Source organism: Lagopus leucura, unplaced genomic scaffold (assembly GCF_019238085.1).
Source record: "Lagopus leucura isolate 7727_CA_CO unplaced genomic scaffold, USGS_WTPT01 Super-Scaffold_100159, whole genome shotgun sequence".
NCBI lineage: Eukaryota > Metazoa > Chordata > Aves > Galliformes > Phasianidae > Lagopus > Lagopus leucura.
The window spans coordinates 17,554,027-17,577,701 of NW_024962335.1; the positions used below are offsets into that span (position 1 = coordinate 17,554,027).

Consider the following 23,675-nt stretch of genomic DNA (forward strand, 5'->3'; position numbering starts at 1 on the left):
GCAACCAATGGCGGGCAATGGCAACTGAGGTACAAACGCGAGCGCGCCCCCACCCGCTGCGAGCGTGCGCATGCGCTCTTGCGCTGTCTGCCGTCTTTCCCGCTTTTTTTCTGGCTAACGGGGTAGCGGAAGGACCGCGCTCAGTAGCAGGCAGGCAAGGCCAGGGAGGGCTGCGGGGCGAGGCAGGGCAGGTTCCTTACCGCCTGTTGTGGGGAGTGAGTCGGAGGTAGGCACTGAGAGCGTGGAGTGGGCCGTCAGCAGGCGGAGGGACGAGGCTGAAGGGTGGCTGGGTGGGGCAGGGCACCACGTCAGCTGTGAGGCTGTGAATGGGAAGCAGACCCGCACGTGTGGGACTCACAGATACTGCTTTATTTCAGATCTTTGCAGGCAGAGAGAAATAAGGAGGTGAGTGCCTCTGAAAAGTCGTCTTTAAATACACATCTGTGGCTTGGGAATGTTGGAATCTACTAAAGCAAGGAGCTTTATCATGATTATATGGGGCTGCAACATTGTCTTATTGCATCTAGTGCTCTGTAGGCTGGTTTTTCAGTACAAAGAAAGATTCCTGTGTGCAGTGTGAGATGCATGTAAGCTGCTGCCCTGCTTTCATCATGTTCTCAGCAGCTGCTGAAGTCATTGAGGCTTGGAAGTTGTGCAGTGCCAATAAGTTTTCACTCACTTGAGGATAATTACAACACAAGAATTTGTGATCTTCCAATTAGCAACAAAAGGTGAAATTTTAATTTCAAGAGAATTTTAAGTTCTAAACACCTTGGGTTCATGCTGTATAGCGAAGCATCAACCACTGAAGAAGCTGTGATGTCAGAAAATGTTTTTCACTTAACAGCTTAATGTGATTGTTTTCTGTATATATGGGATATGTGGCTTAAAAAAAAAAAGTTTTTATAGCTATGAGCAGCTAGTTCAAAATATAATTATGGAATTCAGGTGTGTGCTACAGCTGGTGCTGTTGGAGGATCTCCCTGCCCTGGAAATTCTGAAGATCTTTACTGGAGTTCTCAGTTTTGTGTAAACTTAATGTTCAGAACTATATTTCTATGGCCTTTGAAAAACCTGTTGTTGTGTCTGGCTGTTGAGCTGCACTGAGAAAGAGATTTCTCCATTGCTAAAGCTTGGAAGACCAAGTACTTTGTGCTTGTTTTTTTGTTTGTTTTCTCTATTGGTTCCATCTACTATGTAATCTTGTGCTATTTTTGGTAGGTTATTTAAAATTATATGTCCCGTAACATTGAATTTGAAATGCTTCATGCCTTTTGCTATGAGATAAGGCTAAAAGAAAAAATATTTCAGTGAGGTCACTGTATCCTGCTATTTTCTGCTGCATTTGTATATGATTTCAGTTATTGAAGTCCTAAGGAAAACATCTTATTTTTTCCTTCTTGCATTTAATGGCAACAAATATACTTTCCTTCTAAGTAGACATTTTACTTCCTAAAATAACACATGGAATATATAAAAATGAGTGTTACTAAAGGAAGTGTATGTGTAAAAACCCAAATATGGAAGCTGCATCAGAAACTTACAAAGAGACGCAATGGCTAAAAACAAATAATTCAGACAGTGAACGTTGACCAATGTTAAAATTTATTTTTCTGCTCAGTAAGGAATGGCTGTAGAGTCATAAATTTTTCTTGAGCATTTATGATATCTGTATTTTGTAGGATAGAATATCAACACAGCTCTTTGGGAAGGTGGTATCAAATCTGAAAATATTACCAGGCAGGGACTTTATGAGCAGTCTGTTCAGAGCATTCCTTGCTTTTCAGCATAAGAAGTATGATCCCATTATCCTTGCTATTTTTGCTTATTTTTTACCTTGCTCTTAAAAACAGTGTCAAGGCTAATCCTGTATGACTACTTGGATATCCTTACAGGTTACAGGGGAATATGTAGCAGCTCAAGGTAAACACAGAAACACATTTATCTTCAAAATACTGTGGGAAAAGTTATGTTTCAATACTGTGCCTTAATAGGAAGAAAATTTCGTTATGGCACCATCAGGAAGAAAGCATTCAGGAAAAGCTGCTAAAGCAGCACAGGAAGAGCAAGCCAGATCTGCCTATGACTTTCAGGAGGAAAGAAAAGACCTGAGCGGATCAGAGGAAGATATTAGAGAAGGTGCTTGTCTGCTGATTATTATGATTTTATTTTTTTTTTTCTTAAACAAGGTTTGTAGTGTTTCCACCTCTGAGCAGATAGGAAGATATTATAGGTCAGTGAACAAGCATGCTTCCTAATGCTTGTGAGAGTTTCCTGGTGTGTGGTTTGGATTAGTAAGAGAACACTATAGAGCTTAGTGCCCTGCTGTGTCTTGAACTTATTGTTAATGTCTTTATTAAAGCTAGATACTATTGCTAGGCTGCATATAATGCTGTAGGGTCAGGACAGAGAAGGAAAGCTCTGCTTGCTTGGACAGAGAGCAGAATTGGATACAAGGCAGAGCTAGGGTCTCACGTTCACAAAGAACTTTGGGAAGAATCTCAACAGAAAAAAAGCAAGAGGTACAGACGGCTGAGAAAAAATGAATTAAAGTCAGCCAAGGGATTCTCATTTAAAGTTTGAGGGATTGTAGCAAAGAGTGGATTTAAAATACAATTCTCATTTTTCAAGTGATATTTTTTGGCAAAGTTTGATGTAACTTCTGGATTTTGTCTTTCAGCAGTCATCTCTGGGTTTTGTCTCTCTTCCTTTCCACCCCCCACCCCCCCATCTGTCTAAACTAAATCCTTTTCTTCATTTCTATAAGACAGTGAAATGTAAGCACAAATAATGAAACTAGCATCTTGAGTGTTGCCTGTGAAGTTTGCTGTGCTGCTTTCTGTGAAATATCTGACAAGTCTGGTCAGTATGTCCTAAGCTTCAAATAGCAGTGGCCACCCAGTTTGTATTAGCTGGTGTGTGGATCAGAATGTACATTTCTACAACCTCCTGAATGAGGGGGTTTGCAAAATTGGGAAGTAGGTATGGAATTGGGAAGAATCTTTTTCAGTTTTTGTTTAGTTTGCCAACGTAATTTCTCTAAGAATAGCTGAACAGCCTTACAGCATTTATAGATGTCTTGTTTTCAGGATAGCTTGTATGGCTGTGTGCACTAATGCTCACTGTTTCAAAACAATCCATATTTCTACGTATTCTTTCACAATTCTGTTTTTGTCTTGAATTAGTTATAATCTTTCTTGATCTTTTCCCCCACCTTTGGTAACAGAAATCTAACAGCCAAGGTTTTATTAATCTATTTTGGGAGAATGTAAATATATCTCTCTGTGGTTTTGCTTCCTTAAAAGTCAGAGTACACATTTTCAGTAGTTAGGGTAAAATGAAATGCTTGTAAGTCTCTTTTTTTCCCTGATTTTTAAGATCAATTTTAGCTTTCTGATGATTGTTACATTGTGAAGCTGAAGGTAATTGTGTAGCAGTAGACTGAGGAACTCCAATTAGTGGAGACCAGCACTGAGGAACTCAGGGCAGTGCCAGCTCAAATCCAGGCATGTGAGGTCCATCGCTGTCTGTCAGTTCTTTGCAATCAAGTGTTAGGAGCTGGATGTGTAAGGGATGGGATAGATGTTCAAAGAAGTGATCTTAGTGAAAAGTAATTACACTTCCAGGAATTCAAAAGGCCCCACAAAATATGAAGTATTTTTGTAAATCTTTTTGAAATTTACATTAAGGTGAAACACCAGTAATGGACAAGCATGGCAAGAAAAGACCTATGGTGACTACTCATGTGGTTCCAGATGATATGGGGTAAGGTTTAGAATATGCTTCTTAAAAAAAAAAGTCCTTAAATTTTTTTAATGGTGAATTTTCTTAAAAAAATTCTTTATTATATTTTCCCCCTCTGATCTCAGTTGCTTGAAGGTATTAACAGTATTTAAAATGATCTAAAAAATACATTAAAAATATTTTTGATAAATGGAATGAAAGTGAAAATTTATTGGCTAAATAACTACAATGCAAAAGTATGTGTTGCAGAAGCTCTTCTTGAGATTAAGGCCGTTGAGTTGAATTTTTTTTTCTTCCTCCCCAAAAAACAGTGGTATCCTGTGGAAAAAGTGAGACATAAATACATAAACACAGTAACTGTTTTGTCAGCTGTCATACCACTGCTTTACACACTGCTGATACCATCTTAAGTGCTATAAAAACAACCCTGCAATCATTTATCTTGGATGGTTATGTTGTGTTTTTTTTTTGTTTGTTTGTTTGTTTTTTTTTGTTTTAATTTCAGTTACATTAACTTTAATGAAATTGTTCTTTGTTCTTTGATGCTCTGCATACCTTTTTCTTTGGGGATGGGGGAATGATTAGCTTTATTTACCACTCTCTTTCACTCAGGACCCTTTAAATGCCTAATCATAGAATCAAAGAAGCGTAAAATGGCCTGGATTGAAAAGGGCCACAATGATCACCTAGTTTCAACCCTCCTGCTATGTGCAGGGTTGCCAACCACCAGACCAGGCTGCCCAGAGCCACATCCAGCCTGGCCTTGAATGCCTCCAATGCCTCTTTATTGAGAAGCTGATAGACTGTAGTAACCTTTTCATCAAGAAACTAATTCTAAAAGATTTTTTTGCAGGAGGGGAAGGAGGAGTAAGTCTTATTTATATCTTGTGGAGCAGTAACAACTCTATCACTGCTTACAAGTAACAGGCTTGCGATAAAATTAGTTTAAGGCATTTACATCAGGTCTTAATCAAAAGTCCAGAAATGCTCAAAAATCATAAACTATTTTTTAGGGGTGAAGTACAGAATATGCTGGAAAGATTTGGAGGTAAGTACACTCATGTTCTAACAAATTGCAAAGTAATGTTTAAGTTACAGAATTGGCAATAATTCATTTTTGCAAGATAACTTATGAGATTTGAATAAAATGGCTGGTGTTTGTAGCACTGCCTACAGCCAGTTTGCAGATGAGAACTAATATGTGATATGTCTGGAGCAGATGGATAGAAGAGAAGGGCATAACTGTATATAAGGAGAGAGAAAAGTATTGTGTGGACGCTATTATAAAGGAAGAAGGCAAAGATGCATGAGTACTTTTGATGATCAATTCCCACTTTAAGGAGTGGTTGAGAGGCAGTGATTATATCACAGAGAACGTACAATGTGAATTAAAAATCCATTGCCCTTATTCAATTTTTTGTTGTAAGAGTGGTGATTGCAAGACTGGTGTGAGGAAATGAAGGGCATCTAAACATGAAGCAGCTAAATAGAAAAAGTAACTCAAATTCAAGATAAGGAATGACTGTAAATTGTAGCTGTGATAAAATGGAGCTAGAAAGGTAGCAGTCTGCACTGCATCTGCAGAAGTCTAGAGAATCTTGGAATCTGTAGAAATGAGAATTTCAGCAGTCAGAAAGGAGAGTAAGAAGTTTCTAGCACAGCAAAAGAATGAGGGTATTTAATATTGGCCATGTAGTGTGGAGGGATTTGTTTGTGTTGCCTATGTGGATTTAATTAAGTCATAATCAAGTGAAATCCTAGATGGCTTTACTTAACATTCAGAATGATGAACTGAATTCCAGACAACTGGCAGCTTAGAGAAAAAGCTCATTGCACTTGCAATGAATTCATTCATACAAATTGTCTAAAAAAGCATCAGAAAGGGAGAACATTGTAATGCTGGCATTACTCAGTATCTGGTTGATAGTTTCATATATGAGATGAAAAGTAACTACACAGTTGTTGTTTGCATGCAAATCTCAAGGTGAAAGAGTTTGAAGAATTCTTTAATTAAGGAATTAAGATATTTTTTTTCAGTTAAGATACGTGTTAGTGTGCTATTTTGGATCTAACAGTATAGACAAGAGTTTAATATTAAAAAGCTGGGATTGCTTTTTAGTTAGGACTCAAAAGATGGAAGGAAAATAAATGAATCAAAGAGAGGATGCTCTCTGATTAAAAGTAATAGGGTTGGCAGTAGCAGGGGCAGATGCCTCAGCACATTAGAGAGATGTTTTCCGAAGGCTACAGTAGGAAGGAAAAGCAATTGCTTTAAACACCAACCTTAAGCTACCTGTGACTTGTTCCTTAGATCTCCAAATGTAAATTAAAATGAAATGAACATATTAACTTACATTAACCTGAATACTTCTTAAAAAATACTGGAGTCTTTCTGATGTATAAGTAGTAGTTTGACATTCATTCATTCAATATGTTGACAGTGGCAGTAATCCCACACAACCTCTTATTTCTGAAATCTAGGCAATTTGCTTGGATATTACTCTTAAAACATTTGAGCCAATGTTCTTTCTTGAGAAAAATCTAAAAAGCATTGGCCTAGCTGAATTAGTGGGAGGCCTGGAAGTGTTAAGCTAATTGTGTAGTGAAATAAATGAGGAGAAGGGGTGATGTCCAGTTGCTGCTCCAGATGCCTGGTGTAAGGTAGGTTCTATGGGGGGAATAAAGAAGCAGCTCTCATACCTGTGCCAGCAGTAGGTGAAGATTCCTAATTTAGCAGACATGAGCCCAGATCATGTGAGCTTCATTCTGTTGGAACACGCCTTGCTTGCTTTTCCAAAGCATAAATTCATCAGCATCTTTAATAAAATGCTCTGGTGTCCAAGTATGCTTAACTTCTAGATATGCTTAAGGTATGCTTAATTTCTAACTACTCTTTGATTCTAGCTGACATTAACAAAGCTCTCTTAGCCAAGAGGAAAAGATTAGAAATGTATACAAAAGCCTCACTCAAAACCAGTAACCAGAAGATTGAACATGTTTGGAAGACACAGCAGGAGCAGAGGTAACATTTACCCTTGGTTTTGAGACCTGTGATGTCTGATACTATAAGCAGAGCAAATACTTGTATTGAAACTTGTATTAACCAAATGTTGTTTACATAGAGAGACTACAGCATCATGAACTAAAGAATGAGCTGATTTTCTTTTCATTATAAACTTGTCAATGCCAAAATCTGTAATTTGGTTAAAACAGTAATTCTGTAAAATGCTGACAATTCTGCTGAGAAAATTTTGTTGTTTGATTTGTTTGTTTTTAATCTGTTTCATCTATCAGTGCTGTGTCACTATATAAGTACTTATGTGTGAGTGTTCCTTTTTTATTTTTCTAAAGCATGATGTTCAGTTAGAGACAGATTCAAAATAGCCTTTTTTTTTTTTTTTTTTTTTTTAATTCACACTAGCTCCTATTCTGTGCATGTAGAACCTTTATCTTTCCTTGTTGTTCTTCAGAGTGTTTGTAGTACTTACAGCCAACATCTGCTTGTAGGCAGAAGCTCAATCATGAGTTCTCCCAGCAGTTCCTGACTGTGTTTCAGCAGTGGGATGTAGATGTACAGAAAGCAGAGGAACAGGAAGAAAAACTAGCGGTGCGTTTCCAACATGGGATGTGTTTCACAGTGTATTATTCACAGGGAGACCCCCAGTGTCACATTTTCAAGTGCAACAGGACAGGGGCACCCCTTTTGGGGAGAAGGAAAGAAAAATGACCCAATTAAGATAAGGAGAGAGAACGTATTTACTACAAATGGTAAAGGAATGTAAGATGATGATAAGGAGAGTTACAATTAATCTCTCAAATGGGAGAGAAAGGAAGGCTATGACCGTGCCTGAACTAGGAAGCCATGTCATCTCTATCACCCAGAATTGTAGATCATGTGGTGGCCCTTGCGAAGTGTAGAATATCTTCCTCTTGGAGAATCAGAACTCAAGTGAGACTGCTAGAGGGCATGAGACTAGGAAATGCAACTGTACAGTGCACTGTGCCTCTACACCCAACAGCCTGACACGTGAGGCTTCACAAGGCTTGTGAAGGGCTTGGAGAATATGCCCTGTGAGGGGGGGCTGAAGAAACTGGGATTGTTTAGTCTGTGGAAAAGGAGGCTGAAGGGAGACCTTATTGCTCTCTTCCAATACGTGAAAGGTGCTTACAACAAGAACAGGGTTGGTCTCTTCTCACTGGTGACAGGACAAAGGGAAATGGCCTCAAGTTGTGCCAGGGTAAGTTTAGGTTGGATATCAGGATACACTTCTTTACAGAAACGGTTGTTAAACATTGGAATAGGCTCCACAGGGAGGTGGTTGAGTTTAAAAGCTGGATGTGTTTAAAAACTGTTTGGATGTGGTGCTCAGGGACATGATTTAGTGGAGGGTTGTTAGCATAGTATGGCTGGGTTGTGGTTGGACTTGATGATCTTTAAGGTCTTTTCGAACCTGAGAGATTCTATGATTCTTTGATGTCATGATATGGAATACTGATATAACCAGGTCACCCAAACATGTAAAGATGTGAAAATACTGTACATAGTTCAGACAAACACATAACTCTTCAGAATTTCATTCACCTTTGGGTGGCTCAATAAATGTTTGAATTTGAGAATATGTTTCAAAGTGAAGAAAAAAGTGAAGTACTTTATTGCAAGTTTATGAATGGGAATAAATGAAGCCCTAGGCCAATGTATGGCCTGAGAAAAGCTGAGGTGATTTCAGAGAAGAAACTGATGTGCTGATTCTGAGCATGCACAGACTTTGCATGGGAAGAACAAAGGAGTACAGGAAAGTGTATCTAAGCAAGCATTGCTTAAAAATATGTCTCCACGCAATAAATCTATGAGAATTTCATGATTAAAGGAGACAGTGGAATACAATCACATGCTATTGGTGAATCTGTACCCCCACTATGTTTGCAAGTTCAGCACATCTCCCTGGAATACTCTCAGATACTGTGTTGGCCAGCTGTTCTCATAGGATGTCACAGACTTCCCTTTAGAAAGGCCTGCAGGTGACAGCTCGGGGCTTAATCCAATCTTTAGTCCTTTTATTAATAAAAACAAGGATAACTCTCCATGCAGGTGTCTCAATTCTATGAGCCAGATTGTTAATGAAGGTAGAATCTTTTCATTCTGATAAATGATAACCAGTGCTGCTGTCAGAGTACTTTGGGTCAACTAACAGCATTTTTTTTTTTTTTCTTTTTGCTTCTGCTTCAGAATATGTTTCGTCAGCAACAAAAAGTTTTTCAACAGGCAAGAATAGTTCAAAGTCAGAGACTGAAAACTATTAAGCAACTATATGAGCAATTCTTAAAGGTACAGTAAGTTTTCATTTTAGAAGACAGCTGATCCTTATCACATCATTAGGAAAGCTGTAGTAATCCATCCTTTCTGTAATACAGAAATTTAATGTTTGCTTAAGGAGGGACAACAGCTTAGCATGAGTCTTCATGCTAGTTAGTTCTCTTTATTTAAAAATGAGTTGTTCTTTCCAAATACACACACATACTGTGCCTGTATATGAATGCTTTATAAAGTGTGTTCTTGCAGGGGTCTGATGGGCTTTCCTGTTTCAAATATTTAACCCTCAGAGCATGCTTTCTAACCCAAAACTTTATATAGACAGTCAAATTATCGGGTTTTCTGTCTCAGCTGTCCCTCAGGTTTTTTGTACGTGTTGAAAAAGTGAAAGTCAGCCATAAGTGAAAGTCAGTCATAAAATTAACATTTTATGCTGTAATTTACTACTTCTAATACTGCTGGCACGTGCATTCTCCATGAGAATTTGATGTCAGGTTTTTTTTGGTCATGAACCTTTCTAGCTACTGCTGCTTCCTGCAAGAAAAATGCCAACAAATGACTTGTAATTCTTTTAAAATTATGTAATTATTTTTTATTTTTTTTTTCTTACTGCTTCCTTTTCCTCTTTTCTCCCTAACCAACACTGATTTGACAGGGTTTTCCTTCATATAAGCTCGTACAAAAGGTAAATATTTACTCAGAAACTAACTTGAAGAATCTGACAAATAATGGCTTTTGGTGAAAATAGGTCCTGCAGGATGGTTTCTGCTCAGTCCTGTTTCATTACAGAATGGCCCGGGTTGGAAGGGACCTCAAGGATCATGAATCTCCAACCCCCCTGCCACACACAGGACCACCACCTTCTCCATTTAATACCAGACCAGGCTGCCCAGGGCCCCATCCAACCTGGCCTTGAACACCGCCAGGGACGGGGCATCCACAACCTCTCTGGGCAGCCTGTGCCAGCACCTCACCACTCAAAGTAGAGAACTTGCCCCTGACATCCAACCTAAACCTTTCCTCCCTCAACTTAAAACCATTTCCCCTTGTCCTGCTGTTATCTACCCTTTCAATGAGTTGATTCCCCTCCTGTTTGTAGGCTCCTTTAGGTACTGCAATGAGGTCACCCTGCAGCCTTCTTTTACCTAGGTTGAACAAGCCCAGCTCCCTCAGCCTGTCTTTGCAGGGGAGGACTGGCTGGGCTTGTTCATCCCAGTTTAACTTTCCTGTTGATTTATGAATAGATTTTGTATTTGCTAGCAGCCCCTACAAGTATAATTTTTGGACACTGCTTACATAACATGCTGTATTTTAAACACATAAATAATTATCAGCCTTTTTAAAAAGTGGCTGATATGCTAGACAGCAAACAAAAAATGACTGAATACTCTTACTCCAAATTTGGCTTTTAATAAGAAAGACAATTGCTGGAAGTCATCTGGTCTAACCAGCAGCTGATCTAACAAGACTACTTAAGAGTCTTTCAATTATCTCTAAAGATGGTGACTCCAGAGCCCCTCTGGACAACCTGTTTCATTGCTTAGTCACCCCATCAGTGAAGAAACCTCTCCTGATGTTGAGAGGGAACCTCTTGTGTGCCAGCTTGTGGCCTCCTGTCCTGTCTCTAGATGCCACTGAAAAAAGCCTGGCTCTGTTTTCTCCATCCTTCTCAGTTACATATAGAATCTCATGAGCTCTCTTAGAGCTCCTCTTCTGCAGGCTGAACATTCCCAGTTGTCTTCCTTTCCTAACTGTCCCGTTTTGAAATTTGCTTGTTATGGTATGTTTTTTCAAGTCAGGCAGCTTTGACAAATAAATTCAAAACAGAGGAACACTTTGATAGTTGAAGTTTACGTTATAGGACGTTACAGAGATGTTCATAAACAGTAACCATTTTAAAAGGTCTAAATATCTTCAGCAAAGTTTTAAAAAAAAAAAAAATTGCAGTTTTTCTTCTCAGAGAAGATCAAAAGGTAAAAGTCAAGCCTCAAATATGCTTAACTTTAAGTACAAATCAAAGAAAATGCAGCAATGTGCATTCAGTTAGGCAAACTGTGAGCAAAAGGGAAGATAACCAGTGAGCCTTACCTCAGTTTATTTAGAGTGAAATGTGCAAAGAGGAGGGAACGTAACATTTTCTGTAGTTGTTGCTTCAGGTCTCCAAGGTTGTCACGATATTCAGCTGTACCACCTCATACTTCCTGACAGATACATCTAGACTTGTAGAATTGTCATCTTTATTGAAATGCAGGATAGTAGCTTACACCTGGTAGATGCTGAGTGGAAAGGACTGTTTCTGTCACAGGGTATGTGTTGTTTAAGCAGCGGTGTAGATTGGAGTCCTATACAATTTTCTTTTCTAAGTTCATGACAAAATTCATCTGCAACTGTCAGTGACCACTACTGCTATAAAAATCGAACTGTAATCTGAATAATGGATTGTCTGTTTCTAAACTGAACTTCTGATATTGAGCATTCTGAATTAAGATTATCTTTAACTTCAGAGCATGGAAGAGCTAGAGAAAAACAATGAAACTCTTCTAGCTGGTGCACAGAATGAACTTCGCAAAGAAATGGCTATGCTACAGAAGAAGATCATGATGGACACTGTAAGTATCGGTAGTTATAAAGAACTTTGTTAAATACAAAAATAGAACATGCTATAAGGAAGTCGTTAGACATCATTTAATTAGATTAAGGAATCATATTGGTATGGCATCTGTTCAGAATAATCTCCTTTTCTTGTAACAGCAACAGCAGGAGATGGCAACCGTTCGCAAGTCTCTTCAGTCCATGTTATTCTGATGGCTCAATGGAGAAACAACTTGTACCTAAGTAACACGATACAAGTATAGGCATTAGCCATAAAGAACTTTATCTTAAGATTTAAGTGTTTTAAAGTTCCTATTAAATACTTTAATGGATTGTTCTAATCTCGTGTCTGATAATGTTGTAAGAGGGTATATTAGTAAATCTGTTTCTAAGGGGAACAAACCCCTAACCAATTATGGTCTGCCCAATTACTATCCACTTTCATTAGCAGTGGACTGTCCGATTGTTTCACTTTTTATAACGCTCAATTGAAACAATAGGTAAAATGAATGGGAAAAAAATTGAAGTTTTGTATAGAAAGTTAACAAATCTGGGTACACTGCAAATAGAAGCCTTTTACAAAAGCCACAGCTTCAAGATTTTCACAGTTTCAACATATAGCCTACAGACCTGTCAGTAGTTAAAGTTCATGGATTATGAAAGGTGGTTTAATGATGTATGTTATGGTAAATGAAACATGAGGCCTTTTGTTCAGGCCATTGTGATTTCTTTTTACCAATGAGAGATGTATCGACTGCTGTAACTTGTCCAAAAAGCAGATTTCTTTAATTGAACAATGAGCGTAGTACCACAGCTTGACAGGACATCTGCTCTAGTAAGCATAACTGAATATTACTGCATGCATTTTGGGTTATATATTTTTGCACACTTCTGCTGAGGTAGTCTAGCTCACTTACTTGAAATGGAATATTAATTTTTGCAGTTTCAAATGATTAGCAGTTCAGGGAGGTCTGTTTTAAGAATGAAGCATTTTTCATTAATGCATCTCATTACAGTCAGTGATTATAAATTAAAACAGCCAGCCTAGCTTGCATTGTAGTTTGTTTTTACAGAAAGTCATTACACTTGAACATCCACTTTTACAAATTAGGTAGTTCCTAAAATACGTGTTGTTAGGTTTCATATAATAGTAGATAACACAAAAACCACCCACACAAGCAGATCTGATTACTTTAAAACAATGTATTTCAAAACCAGACCGTACAACTTCTTATCTGCAGCTTACTAGGATTTTTAGTTCAGAACCAACATATCTGATGACTGCTCATCAGTGCCAGGAGACAGATCAGTGATAGCTAATTTACAGAAAATTCAGTTTGTGGGTTGCAACTGAAATTGAGCAAGTAGCCTGTATGGAGCTGTCTTGTGTTGTGTCAGATGGCACTCAGGGACAGAGCAAACACAGAAATTACATTGCTAGGATGATGCATGAGGTAGTATGGGTCCATGGTGAGTATCAGATAACTAGCAATGCTAATTTTAGCTGTGGTGTTCAGTCTCTGCCCTTTAAGGATAATTAGATGATGCTATGCTATACAGTTAACAGGCTTTGCTTCCTCTCTTCTATACTAGGTTACTTGTTGCCATTACCTCTTGTTTCTGGCTTTTTTCTGCACTTGTTTTCTACCATTTCCTTACCTCTACCATAACTTTACAACTATTTATACCTAGTACTATACTACATTTTTGAGGTCTCGGGAACATGTTGCACAGTATTTTCTGTCCTATATCTCAGGCAGGCTTTCTGAATTCAGCAGCTAGGAAGCTGCAGTGTAATATTTTTGCAACAAATAATAGCATTCTTTATTGTACAATTCAGTAACATCTTTATGAACCTTAAAGCTCAGCTACATGGCAACAAGTAAAAGTGACAATGTGTACATTCAGCAGCTTTTCACAAAAATAATATTAATGTATTACCTCTTTAAAGGAGCTTGAGCATTTAGGTTTTGTGTGCAAGCTGTAATTTGCTAGTACAGACAGTAAGCTACTTTATTTTTTCAGTAATGAAAAGAAAAAAGGCTGATATTAGGACTGACCTTCTATTTTGTAGAGTTTTACTATACATAGGTTTTAGTTCCTTATAGTTTTGTTTGGATAAAGTATGGTGACAGTAACAAAATAAATTAGATTACAACAGAAATTAATACAAACAATGGCAAACACAGTTCAGAGGGAATTAGTTACACGCAGGTAGGTTGCACTGTCATATTCGGGTGTGTTGCATTGTCACAGTCTAACAGACATTAAAGTTCAAGGAACTTAGTCATTCAACTTACACAGTTTCACAGATAAAAATTAGGGTAGGTGAAGCTACAGTCCTCCAGTACCTAGCTGCCCACAGCCTAGATAATGGGTACAATGAGGCAAACCTTACTATAATCACAAAAGCAGAAACTGTCATTAGAAAACAGCCTCTAAGCTACAAGTGTGTTTAGTAACAATAAGCTAGATACTAGAGAATGCATGAATCCTAAAGGCACTGCCAACAGTATCTTGAAATAGAGAACAAGAAAATTTTCCTCTATTTCCTTCATCTTACTGGTGCACTATCTTGTTCTTTAGAACTTTCAAAGCAGATTACTAGTTTTACCTCAAGGATCCCTCATTTTTACCAGTCTTGACAATGCAGTACTGTATCCACCTCTGACTACCATTTCACAGTAGAATACTTCAGAAACTAACGTTAGAAAATCAGTTGCTTTAGGAAAAAATAATTCTGTTTTGTAGCACCTTGGTTTGCAGCTTACAGTCTGAGACCAGAAGTACATAATTAAGAGTACTTAGCAGGAGATAACAAAAGTTTCAAATGTGACAGTTATGGTATGAAGTAACAGCTCCAATGTCTAAAACACTGAAACAGAACCTGCATGACTTTGTATTTAATAACTCTAGCATCTGGTAATTTCTGGGATAGCATGAGCTGTTTTCTCATGAAACTAGTTTACTGAAAAGCTTAATCTGTTTTCCCAGAGAGGCTGCTTCGTTCAGCATTCTGCTAACTGTTTATTTTCTCCTTGACCTATTTAATCAGTCAGTATGGTTCTGAACCTGTTCAGGAGCTTGATGAGATGAAATTCGGAAGACATGTATATGAAGATGAGCAGCAATCTGTAGGCATACACCAGTGGCATATCTCAGCATATCAAACAAGGATATGAACTTAAAAAGAACAAAACAGAACAGGTTAAGAACATATTTCACAAAATTGTCTCTGCTATAAATTCAGCTTTAATCAGAATTTATCAAATTTTATGAAGTTTGATATGCACTGCACAGTTTGTAGTTAGAGTAACATTAAACAAACCACCTGAATTAAAGCAGAATTACAAAAAAGAGATCCATAATTTTACTTTCAGATCTCTTTGCTGAGGAAAGAAAGCCAATTAGCTCCCAAAGCATACGGTTATGCAGTATCCTGGCACTCTTTCCACAATGACAGGTGAAATTGAGTAAATCTGAAATGGCAGAGTGGAATGATGGAGACAGTTCTCAGTCCATTCCTTTATATATGCCACATCAAAAGTATAAAGCAGAATGCTTACCAGAGCTATCCATAGAACAACATATTCATCAATGACACTGTTGAAGTACTGGTCCAAAAAGAGAAGTCCTGGTCCAATAAATGCAGTGTCTTGAAGACTGATTTCACTTTTTGTCATGTGAGCCACCTATTAAAAAAAAAAAAACAACGACCACAAAAGGCACTACTGTGAGATCACTGTAACTACCACAAAGCCTCCACTTTAAGAGAAAGCACAGTGTCCTTACCTTTCACCAGCCTCTTTGAAGGGCCCTCTGGAAAGCAATCAGCAGGCAGGTCAAGAGCCTGCTGATCTCTCACAGTTTCTTTGTCAAGGGCTAAGTAACCTGTCTGCAGGTTGCTCAATCAATATACAGCACTTCAATCAGTGATATCAGCTATTTGAATCAAGTCCTGGTGGTTGTTTTTTTTTACTATTACATAGGAAATATAACACATGACCTTCTGTGCTCTTTTTAGTTACATCTATCCATATGTACTTGAGCAATCAGCAAGGCTAGTAACTTGTAAGCTAGCAAGCCCACCCCCCCCTCCCCCCATCAGTATCATATTTAATTTCTATAGGAGACTAAGCCTGTGTCAGTGTGTAGGTCATAACATAATGTGGTAGCAAAGCAAATCTGGAAAACTTGCACTGTGCTTACTGCTTCAGAATGCATCTGTTAAGCCAACAACTGGTTGATGTTTAGGGCTGAGAGAAGATTCCTTACCACTAACTTCTGTGAGATTTTAGCATTCACAAATCCAAATGTCAGGACATACAGGCACGGATGTTTCTCAAACAGCTGAATTGTAGATTTTTTGTAGATCACAGTGGCCAGTGTGACAAGTAGCCCAATGTGGACACCTGGTGAAAGAACACTTGTTCCCTGAAATACAAAGGGAGAGAAAACTCTTCTTTGGCTTTAATCGCACAGCAAGACCAACATTTTATATATAATAACAATATATATTAATATAATACAATAATAATATAAAATCAATATATTAATATATGAAATATAACAATAATATATATTAATATAATACAATAATAAGAATATAAAAACCAATATATTAATATATACAATATATAGTAATATAGTATAATAATATATATATATAAAACACCCACTGAATGAAAGCAATTAGAGCTGTCAAATCTTAGGGAAAGTCCATTCGCACTGTGCTACTGCTATTAATATCCTTTATGATAACCTTTGATCAACTTTGAAAGAAAATTCACTGCTGCTTCCTGTGACAGAAGGAATCCAGTAACAGGTACAGAGAACACAGCTAAATAAGTCTTTGCTTTGACCATCCAACATACTCAGATTAACAAATAAGTATTTTTAATGTGTGAAATTCATATGCTTGTCTGCTTAAAGAGACAAAACTCTTTTGATTACCTGGAGTCTAATAAATTACGAATGTAAATTATTCAAACCCTATTCGGAACGTTAAAACAACTTACTGCTATTGTAGATCCATTCTTTCCAACCCCTCCACCAAAGATGACGCGGAAGTAATTGAAACATGAAACTGCTGTTCCACACAGTATGCCAACAACTGCAAAGAACTTCAGTTCTAGGCCTATCAAATGCACCTTAGCAGGAAAAGCAAGAGAAAGATATTGAAGGTCACAGATACCAGCTTTATTTTTGCCCCCCCCCCAGGAGGTGATTAAAAAAAACAAAAACCACCACACTACTGACCCTTACTAAGGAACTGTTTTACTTGCATGACTGTCTTGCTGAAAATAAGCTCAGGAGGACAATGCTTGGAGTTTATTTCCTTATTAAGAAGGCATCACATTTCTTTTAGGAATAAAGTCAAATTCAAACAACTTCTGGCCTTGACACTGAACTAGATTTTACTGCATGTGCTTGTAATATTCTTCAGGTGCTTTTTTTTATTGTATAAGCAAAAGCTTGCCACAGGCTTGTTCCACCAGGACATGGGAGGGGCAGGAAGGACAGTTCCTTCCCTCTCAGTGGGTACTGCAATACCAAACCACAGGAAACACAAACGCCATCTGCCTGCTTTGTGTTTTAATACTCGTTGTTTGTATGCTGTATCTTTGCACTTAAAATCGTCTCTGGATGAAAATTTTTGTTAAACAGTTACCTTTCAGAATCAATTGCAGTTTCAAGGAAACTTCCAAAGGCAGCAGAGGATTTAAGAGAAAAGAAGTAGCAATAAATTGAAACCACTGGCTATATTTTTTAATATAGATTGTTTTGAGATACAGCGTAACTGTCACAGATTTTAATGTTGAAAAAAAAAAGCAACTGTAATTCATTAATATTTAAAGTTGTTTTCCAATGTGAAAATAACTCTGTGTGAAAATAGAGCAAAAGCGCCTTGCAGGAAACAAACCTCAGCTAAATAGTCTCTAACTGCTGAGTAAACTGGTAAACTAATTTGAATTACTGGTCTAATGCACTTTTGTTGCATGCTAAAGTGAATATTTAAAGATGGAGTGAAAGCCAGAGATAGGCAAACAAACGCTTTTGGACAGAAAACAATTCCATAAATATAGGATGTATGTTTAAAGTCAGCTCTGACATAACCATTAAAAATCAGTACATCTCAACTGACACATAAATCTGGATTTTCTGCAGTAACGTAGATTTGTTAGATATAGAACAGAATTAGAATAAAAATGCCAGTCTTGCAGTAAAATACACAGAAGTAACAAAATATGTGTTAAAGCTTCACTACAAGCAGAATATTAGTGACAGATCAGTAGTTTGCATACACGGCAGATGGAGTCTTTTTTTCCTCTACATAGCTCTAAATTTGTGCACAGCGAGTCACACCATTACATCTAAGTTACCTACAACGTAAATATAACCCATAGTTGTACAGGAAGCCCAGGCAGAACATCAGACAACTGGCAGGGGTTGATTCTAGTTGAACTGCATAGCTTCAATTGCCATAGGAAATGATGTACTTTATACACTTACCTTATAGTCCCATATTGCTGTTCCACAAAATGCAGATACCAACAGCAACACCGTTATGGCTATTTGAACTTCAGTTACATCAACTCTAGGGGGAAAAAAGTAAATGTTAGTGATTCAGTAAGGTTCTGTTTGCTTTAAGTGTAGGGAGATGGGGGGCAGGGAGAGCAAAGTAAAATTGAGTTATTTCAGATTACCCCTTAAGCCACAAAGTACATATAGAATGTGATTTTCCTTATCTAAGAAAAATACTGTTTGGAGGCACACATTTAAAATGGAACTATGTGCTTAACCTAGAGCAAGCTGAATGCAATTTTCACAGGGAAACAATGTTTAATGAATACACTGTTAACTATTTTAGAATTTTGAAAAATCTACGGACTTCTTATGCAAGTAACCATGTTAAATATTAAGTTCATAGAAAACACACTGAAAGTATCATACAGAAGTAGGCACCACGAAGAGCAGAATGGGACAGATGGGATTTCAGAAGACACTCATCAATGACATATTGCTTTTTTCCATAAAACATTTTATAAAACAAGTGGTCTTCAATCCCTTCTATAGTCGAGACTCTGAATTCCACTGTTACTGTTCTCAGACATGGCAGCCAATCTATCTTACTGTCTCTAATTTCTGAAATATTTTGAGAGAGCTCAGTATGTAAGTATATATATATACGTACATTAATATATAAGTATGTATTAAAAAAAACCCCAAAGTACTAACGTTACTAGCAAGCAGTAACAATAGATGTTTAAAATATATTTCCATAAGTAGTTAGAATAGACGTGCTACTTTAAAGTACTGACCAAAATCAAGATGCATCATTCCCTGCTTAGCACACAAACTGTTTGCACAGGAAGTGGTGTTTTTTTAAAAGGAGATGGGAACCAGCTCCTGGCTAATGGAAAACACTTATCTGATCTTGATATTCACAATAACTTCAAACTTTTTAATGTAAGATAGTGACACAAAATATGCCAAGTTCCATTGCAGTCTTCAGACTCTTACAAGAGCCAATGTTTTATGTACAACTAGATGATGTGCTGAGATGCTTGTCATTGCCAAAAGCTGTAAGTAAGAAGGGGCACTCTTTTCTCCCTCCTGTGTCATTGTGCTCCCTCACTTCTCCTAGTTGTGGGCACTGTTCTGACTGTAAGATGAACCAATTCAGCTTGCAAGTCTTGTTCGAGTTTGTATTTTCTACCTGTTTAGTAAAGTGACAGGACTCCAAGCTGAGTCATTATATGTGCCTAAGTTTTGTACTTAATTTTACAGAGACTCAGACAGTTGGCTGCAATGCAGCTCAAATTGAAGGCCAAAGATTTTATTGAGCCCTGGAGTATTCTATCTGTACAGCCTGGCAGAGGTATAATACCCAGCTGTGCTGATTCTTCTTCTTCCTGGCCATCAGTGCTGAGACTCATCAGTAATTTCACTTCCAAAATCAAATGCCATTAATTCAGGAACAGCATCAGTTAAAGCTTTCATCCGTATTATGCGTTATCATAGTTAGAGTATATAGTAGAGTATACTACCTTTATTTAGACTCTCACAACTATTCATTCTTAAGAGAGAAAAGAGCTTCAATGCCTTCTTGATATGGAGAAACCATTCTCACATCTTATGCAACAGAAGGCACAGAAAAGCAATCCTTGTTACAAAAGCCCTGAGCTTATGGCATAGTTCATGTCCATCACTGGACACAGTCCACTGTCACTTACAAGAATTATCCTTTCACCTATCATTCTAAAGCATCCCTTTCTGTCTACACCACAGAATGTCCTCTGGAGAAAAGCAGGATGGGTAAGCAGGTATAAGAGTTATGGTTTGTAAGGCCAGCAAATAAAAAGAGCTCTTAGCATTACTGCAGAGACAGCCTGCCTTTCAGATAGATACCAAACAGCATGCAAATAGCTGATCATTAGCCTGCATGCCCATTGGTGCTCTGATTTGCTAAGGTGCTTCTTGCAGGACAGAGCTCACTAGTACTCTAAGCAGGCAAGGATTGTCAGAAGGACAGCCTTCACCTCTCACTTATTTCAGATATAGCTGCTGAGGAGGTCATTTCTCCTCATAAATCATTGTCAAAGTGCAGCTCATTGCTTAAAGACAGTAAAACACCATGCTAGGCACCATCAGAGCTGCAGGAGGGCACAGCATTCTCCACACTTTTGGGAGTTAAATCAAAACTGTTATCTTTTACATGATTGTCAATGACCCCTCCTCCCACAGTTTAGTGAGAACAGACTCAATGTCTACAAAGTCATGAATAACACGACAGAAATCAAGTAGAACTGTGATCTAACACAAAACCTCAAGGACATCAAAGTCAATATGAGCCAGCAAAAACCCCAAATAAACCTGGGGTAATTCTCCAAGCACTGGCACAGTTCTGTGAAACTCCCTGCTTAGGGATGTGCTGGATGCAGAAAGTTTGTTTAAAGGAAGACTGAATGTGTTCACAGAAGAGAAATCCATTACCATGGAATTCTGCTACAAATGCACTGATTCAGAATCCCCTGTGCTGGATCTGTTCCAGGATGGCAGGGTAATTATAATGGGAAGTATCAGAGATGCTTGCTCTGTTCCTACTCCTATATACGGTGCTTGGTTAAACTGCAGGCAAGACAACTCAAGTCTGTGTGGATAAATCTGCAAATAGGAGCTAAATGCATGCAGATGAAACACAGATAGCTAAAATCAACTACTAAAAGAACAAGTCTTGTACTCAGTATGACACAGCTTAAAATTAAACAGAAGTCTGCTAGGGCGAAAGGGAGACTAGGAAGAGGGTAACAGGAACAGAGAGCGTGGGGAAAAGAGAACAAGAAGAAATGGAAATCAAGTAGCTAACAGCTTCAAACATTGTCATATGCAGTTCTAAAAGGTACCTACTTACTTTCCAAACCTTAATGTGCCTGATACATATGTCTGCCAGTGAGCAGAATAGAACATGAACAGTCCCACAAAACAACAGAAAAACAACCAGTCAGGGTTTGTTCCTAGTCGGATTGCTATGCAGGATCCAAGGACAACAAAAACTGAAAAGCAGAAACGAACATGTTAGTCACATACCCTCTATGCTTGCAGTTAAGAGAAAATCACAAGGCATTTCAGGTCACTATAACAAGGTAAGAATATGACTGATACTTAAGTAGCTAACATCAGGGTCAGTGCTGGTGGGAGAGACCAAAACACAAGACTCCTTTCCTTCCAGGGCAAGTCCACACCCCTTAGCCTACTGCAGTCATTCTGCCTTTGGGCCTTTCCTCTTCTTTATGGCACAGACATGAGCTCCAACAGAAGAGCTATGCTCAAAGACTGATAGTGCTTTGCTGGGAACTGAGCTGTAAAGAACATCCCAACTCTTCTCAAGGCCATTTAAACTGTCATAGAAACACAGGTATTGCCACAAACAGCAGCTAGGTTACAGAAAGTAAATCTGAGCAAGGCTTACTTTTTAGAAACTCCCAAACAACTTTTTTTAAGCTCATTCTTTTAAGGAACATTTTTAAACCACGCTCCTCCTAATTGCCAGGCTGGATGCCCACAAAGGGTTTTCTGGCACATCTTACATAAAGCAGAACCCTTAGCTACATGTTCCAGCATCAGCCTTATAGGCACGTAAATCCTATTCATCAATTGTACCTTACTGGAAAACATGAACTATGCATAATATAATCTCTAGCAATGCTCTTACTATATATGTTGTTCATTATTAAGCTCAAAGTGCATGAAGATGTACAAGTAAGTGCAGACTGTGTATTACCCAACACCTGCTAAAAGTGCTTCTGAAATACCCTCCCTGATCTGGGATGCAAGTGTCGAGGGCAGCCCTGGCTGCAGTGACTGGGTGTATGGTTGATGGTGAAGGGAACAAGCTGCCCTGAGCATGGGCCTGAACCAGACAATCTCCAGAGGTTCCTTCCAATTTCAACAAATGTGTGATTAATCAGCTCCTCTTGAAAACAGCTAACTTATTTTTACAACTAGGATGCGTAACAGTAGGTTAAGGCTACCTGTAGAAATTGAGTCGCAACCATGATCAAAGAGCTCTCCTAGAGGAGAGCTACTGTTTGTTCTTCTGGCTTGCTTCCCATCAATGGCATCCAGAGACTGGTAGATAAAAAGTCCTAATGCACCCAGGATGTATGCCCAAGAAGGTGCCTGAAAGAGATTCACATAAAAGGTCACTAGGTGGTTCCCAATTTCTCAGCCAATGATCTATTTAATTAAAGGTAAAATACTGTGCAGCACAAAACTGCTATATTCTGTATACAATATACTGTACTATTTGTGCTGGAAAAAAAAGTTTGAAAGAATTAAACTAATCTTAAAAAAGAAAGTAGTATGAAGGCACTTAGGAGCATCCTCAGCAGCTTAAATATTAGACATTTAGATCATTTGCTCAGATTTACAACGTACAGGTACTAAAACGCATCACTAAATAGAGACGTCAATTCTTATGGAAAGAGGTTTTTTTTTCCAACACAGAAAAACTGGCTATATGTGCATTTTGGAAATTGGATTAAAGAAATTTAACCACTCACTAAATTTCACAGAGCAACTCTCTACTTAACACTGACTCTTAGTTTCAAAACAAGCTGTGGATCAGATGTATTAACACCACTCTTGGGTTTGAAGGAGCTGCCCTACACAAAGTAGCTTTCAGAAGCATTGCTTTCATACACAGTCAGTATGTCCTCATTAAGGAATTCTTTCTTACTAAAAATTACTTCTGAAACTTTTTGAATGAGGTACAGGTTACATTTTGCTTCAGTAAAACCCAGCAGTACCCTTAATATTCAAAAGTGCTGTTCATGAGAGCACCGAACTCAGGTATCAATGGTGGAAACACAGTTTGCAGATTTTAATAAGCGAACAGCTATAGGCAGTCACGAAGCTTAATTCTTTTCCATCTGCAGATAGGAGGTTGCTGCTGTGGCTGCACACCTCTGCAACTCCTCTCCTAGAGTGCAAGTAGACCAACATGATTATGTGTATTTCAGAAAGCAAAGGCTACTAATTAGATTTAGACAATTGATCAAATGTCTCACCAAGGTGAGCTTTGTCCATGCTCAGATAGATCTAGTGTTACTGTTGGGGAGAAGTCAAAAATGATAATTTCAGTCAATTTCTTGGGAGGGAGAGAAGAAGGTAGCAATAAGAATGACCATGAAGAGAGCCAGCCAACGTGGTCTTCTCATCACCATGCTCCACGGCTTCAGTTAAAGTTATGCCTTTACACTGACCATAGAACACATCTTGTATTTAGAAGAGGTTCAGTTCTAAGCCTGAAAACAGCAATAGCTTTTTACTGGAGACTTTCTCCTATATCAAAGGCTGTCGTCTTTTTTTTTTTTTGTGGTGATGACAGCAATACATGTTTGATAGTTACCAGTGGAATTAGTTGAGTTGCATAGATTTCTTCTCTCTTGTCAGCCCAGCTCAACTAGAAGCTATTTTGTTTTGTGGAAGAGGTCTAAATGAGTCTGAATTCTTAAGTACTGTT

At 38.1% G+C, this 23,675-nt stretch overlaps 2 protein-coding genes across 6 annotated transcripts in view; one reads left to right on the top strand and one right to left on the bottom strand.

Moving 5' to 3' along the window:
* Nucleotides 1–11,979, top strand: SYCP3 (synaptonemal complex protein 3). Of its 2 annotated transcripts, XM_042889616.1 has the most exons (10): nt 1–226; nt 378–405; nt 1,995–2,139; nt 3,690–3,765; nt 4,758–4,792; nt 6,649–6,766; nt 7,252–7,351; nt 8,972–9,070; nt 11,560–11,664; nt 11,807–11,979. In XM_042889616.1, exons 1-10 carry the CDS (start codon nt 18–20, stop codon nt 11,858–11,860), a joined length of 969 nt encoding a protein of 322 aa, XP_042745550.1. In that variant the 5' UTR covers nt 1–17; the 3' UTR covers nt 11,861–11,979. The 2 variants fall into 2 exon arrangements, with proteins under 2 accessions (XP_042745550.1, XP_042745551.1); XM_042889617.1 differs by lacking the exon at nt 8,972–9,070.
* CHPT1 (choline phosphotransferase 1) overlaps nt 11,276–23,675 on the bottom strand; it is an 18,930-nt gene continuing 6,530 nt past the window's right edge. The window contains exons 2-9 of one of the 4 annotated variants that reach the window (XR_006182059.1): nt 22,183–22,330; nt 21,063–21,204; nt 18,161–18,245; nt 16,666–16,797; nt 15,923–16,081; nt 15,214–15,339; nt 12,565–14,830; nt 11,276–11,886 (exon numbers count right to left, since the gene is read on the bottom strand). Coding sequence is in view for 3 of the 4 variants with exons in the window: in XM_042889613.1 (XP_042745547.1) it covers nt 11,842–11,886; nt 14,720–14,830; nt 15,214–15,339; nt 15,923–16,081; nt 16,666–16,797; nt 18,161–18,245; nt 21,063–21,204; nt 22,183–22,330 (948 nt within the window). In the remaining variant the exon portion in view is untranslated. The other 3 variants (XM_042889613.1, XM_042889615.1, XM_042889614.1) reach the window with 3 other exon arrangements.

What these genes read in the sequence shown, in the direction of transcription:
- SYCP3 (XM_042889616.1), top strand. Translation starts at nt 18, where the DNA reads ATGGCAACTGAGGTACAAACGCGAGCGCGCCCCCACCCGCTGCGAGCG. An exon ending in AGGCAGAGAGAAATAAGGAG is followed by an intron (nt 406 to 1,994) that starts GTGAGTGCCTCT and finishes GTGCCTTAATAG; the next exon opens with GAAGAAAATTTCGTTATGGC. An exon ending in AGAAGATCATGATGGACACT is followed by an intron (nt 11,665 to 11,806) that starts GTAAGTATCGGT and finishes TTCTTGTAACAG; the next exon opens with CAACAGCAGGAGATGGCAAC.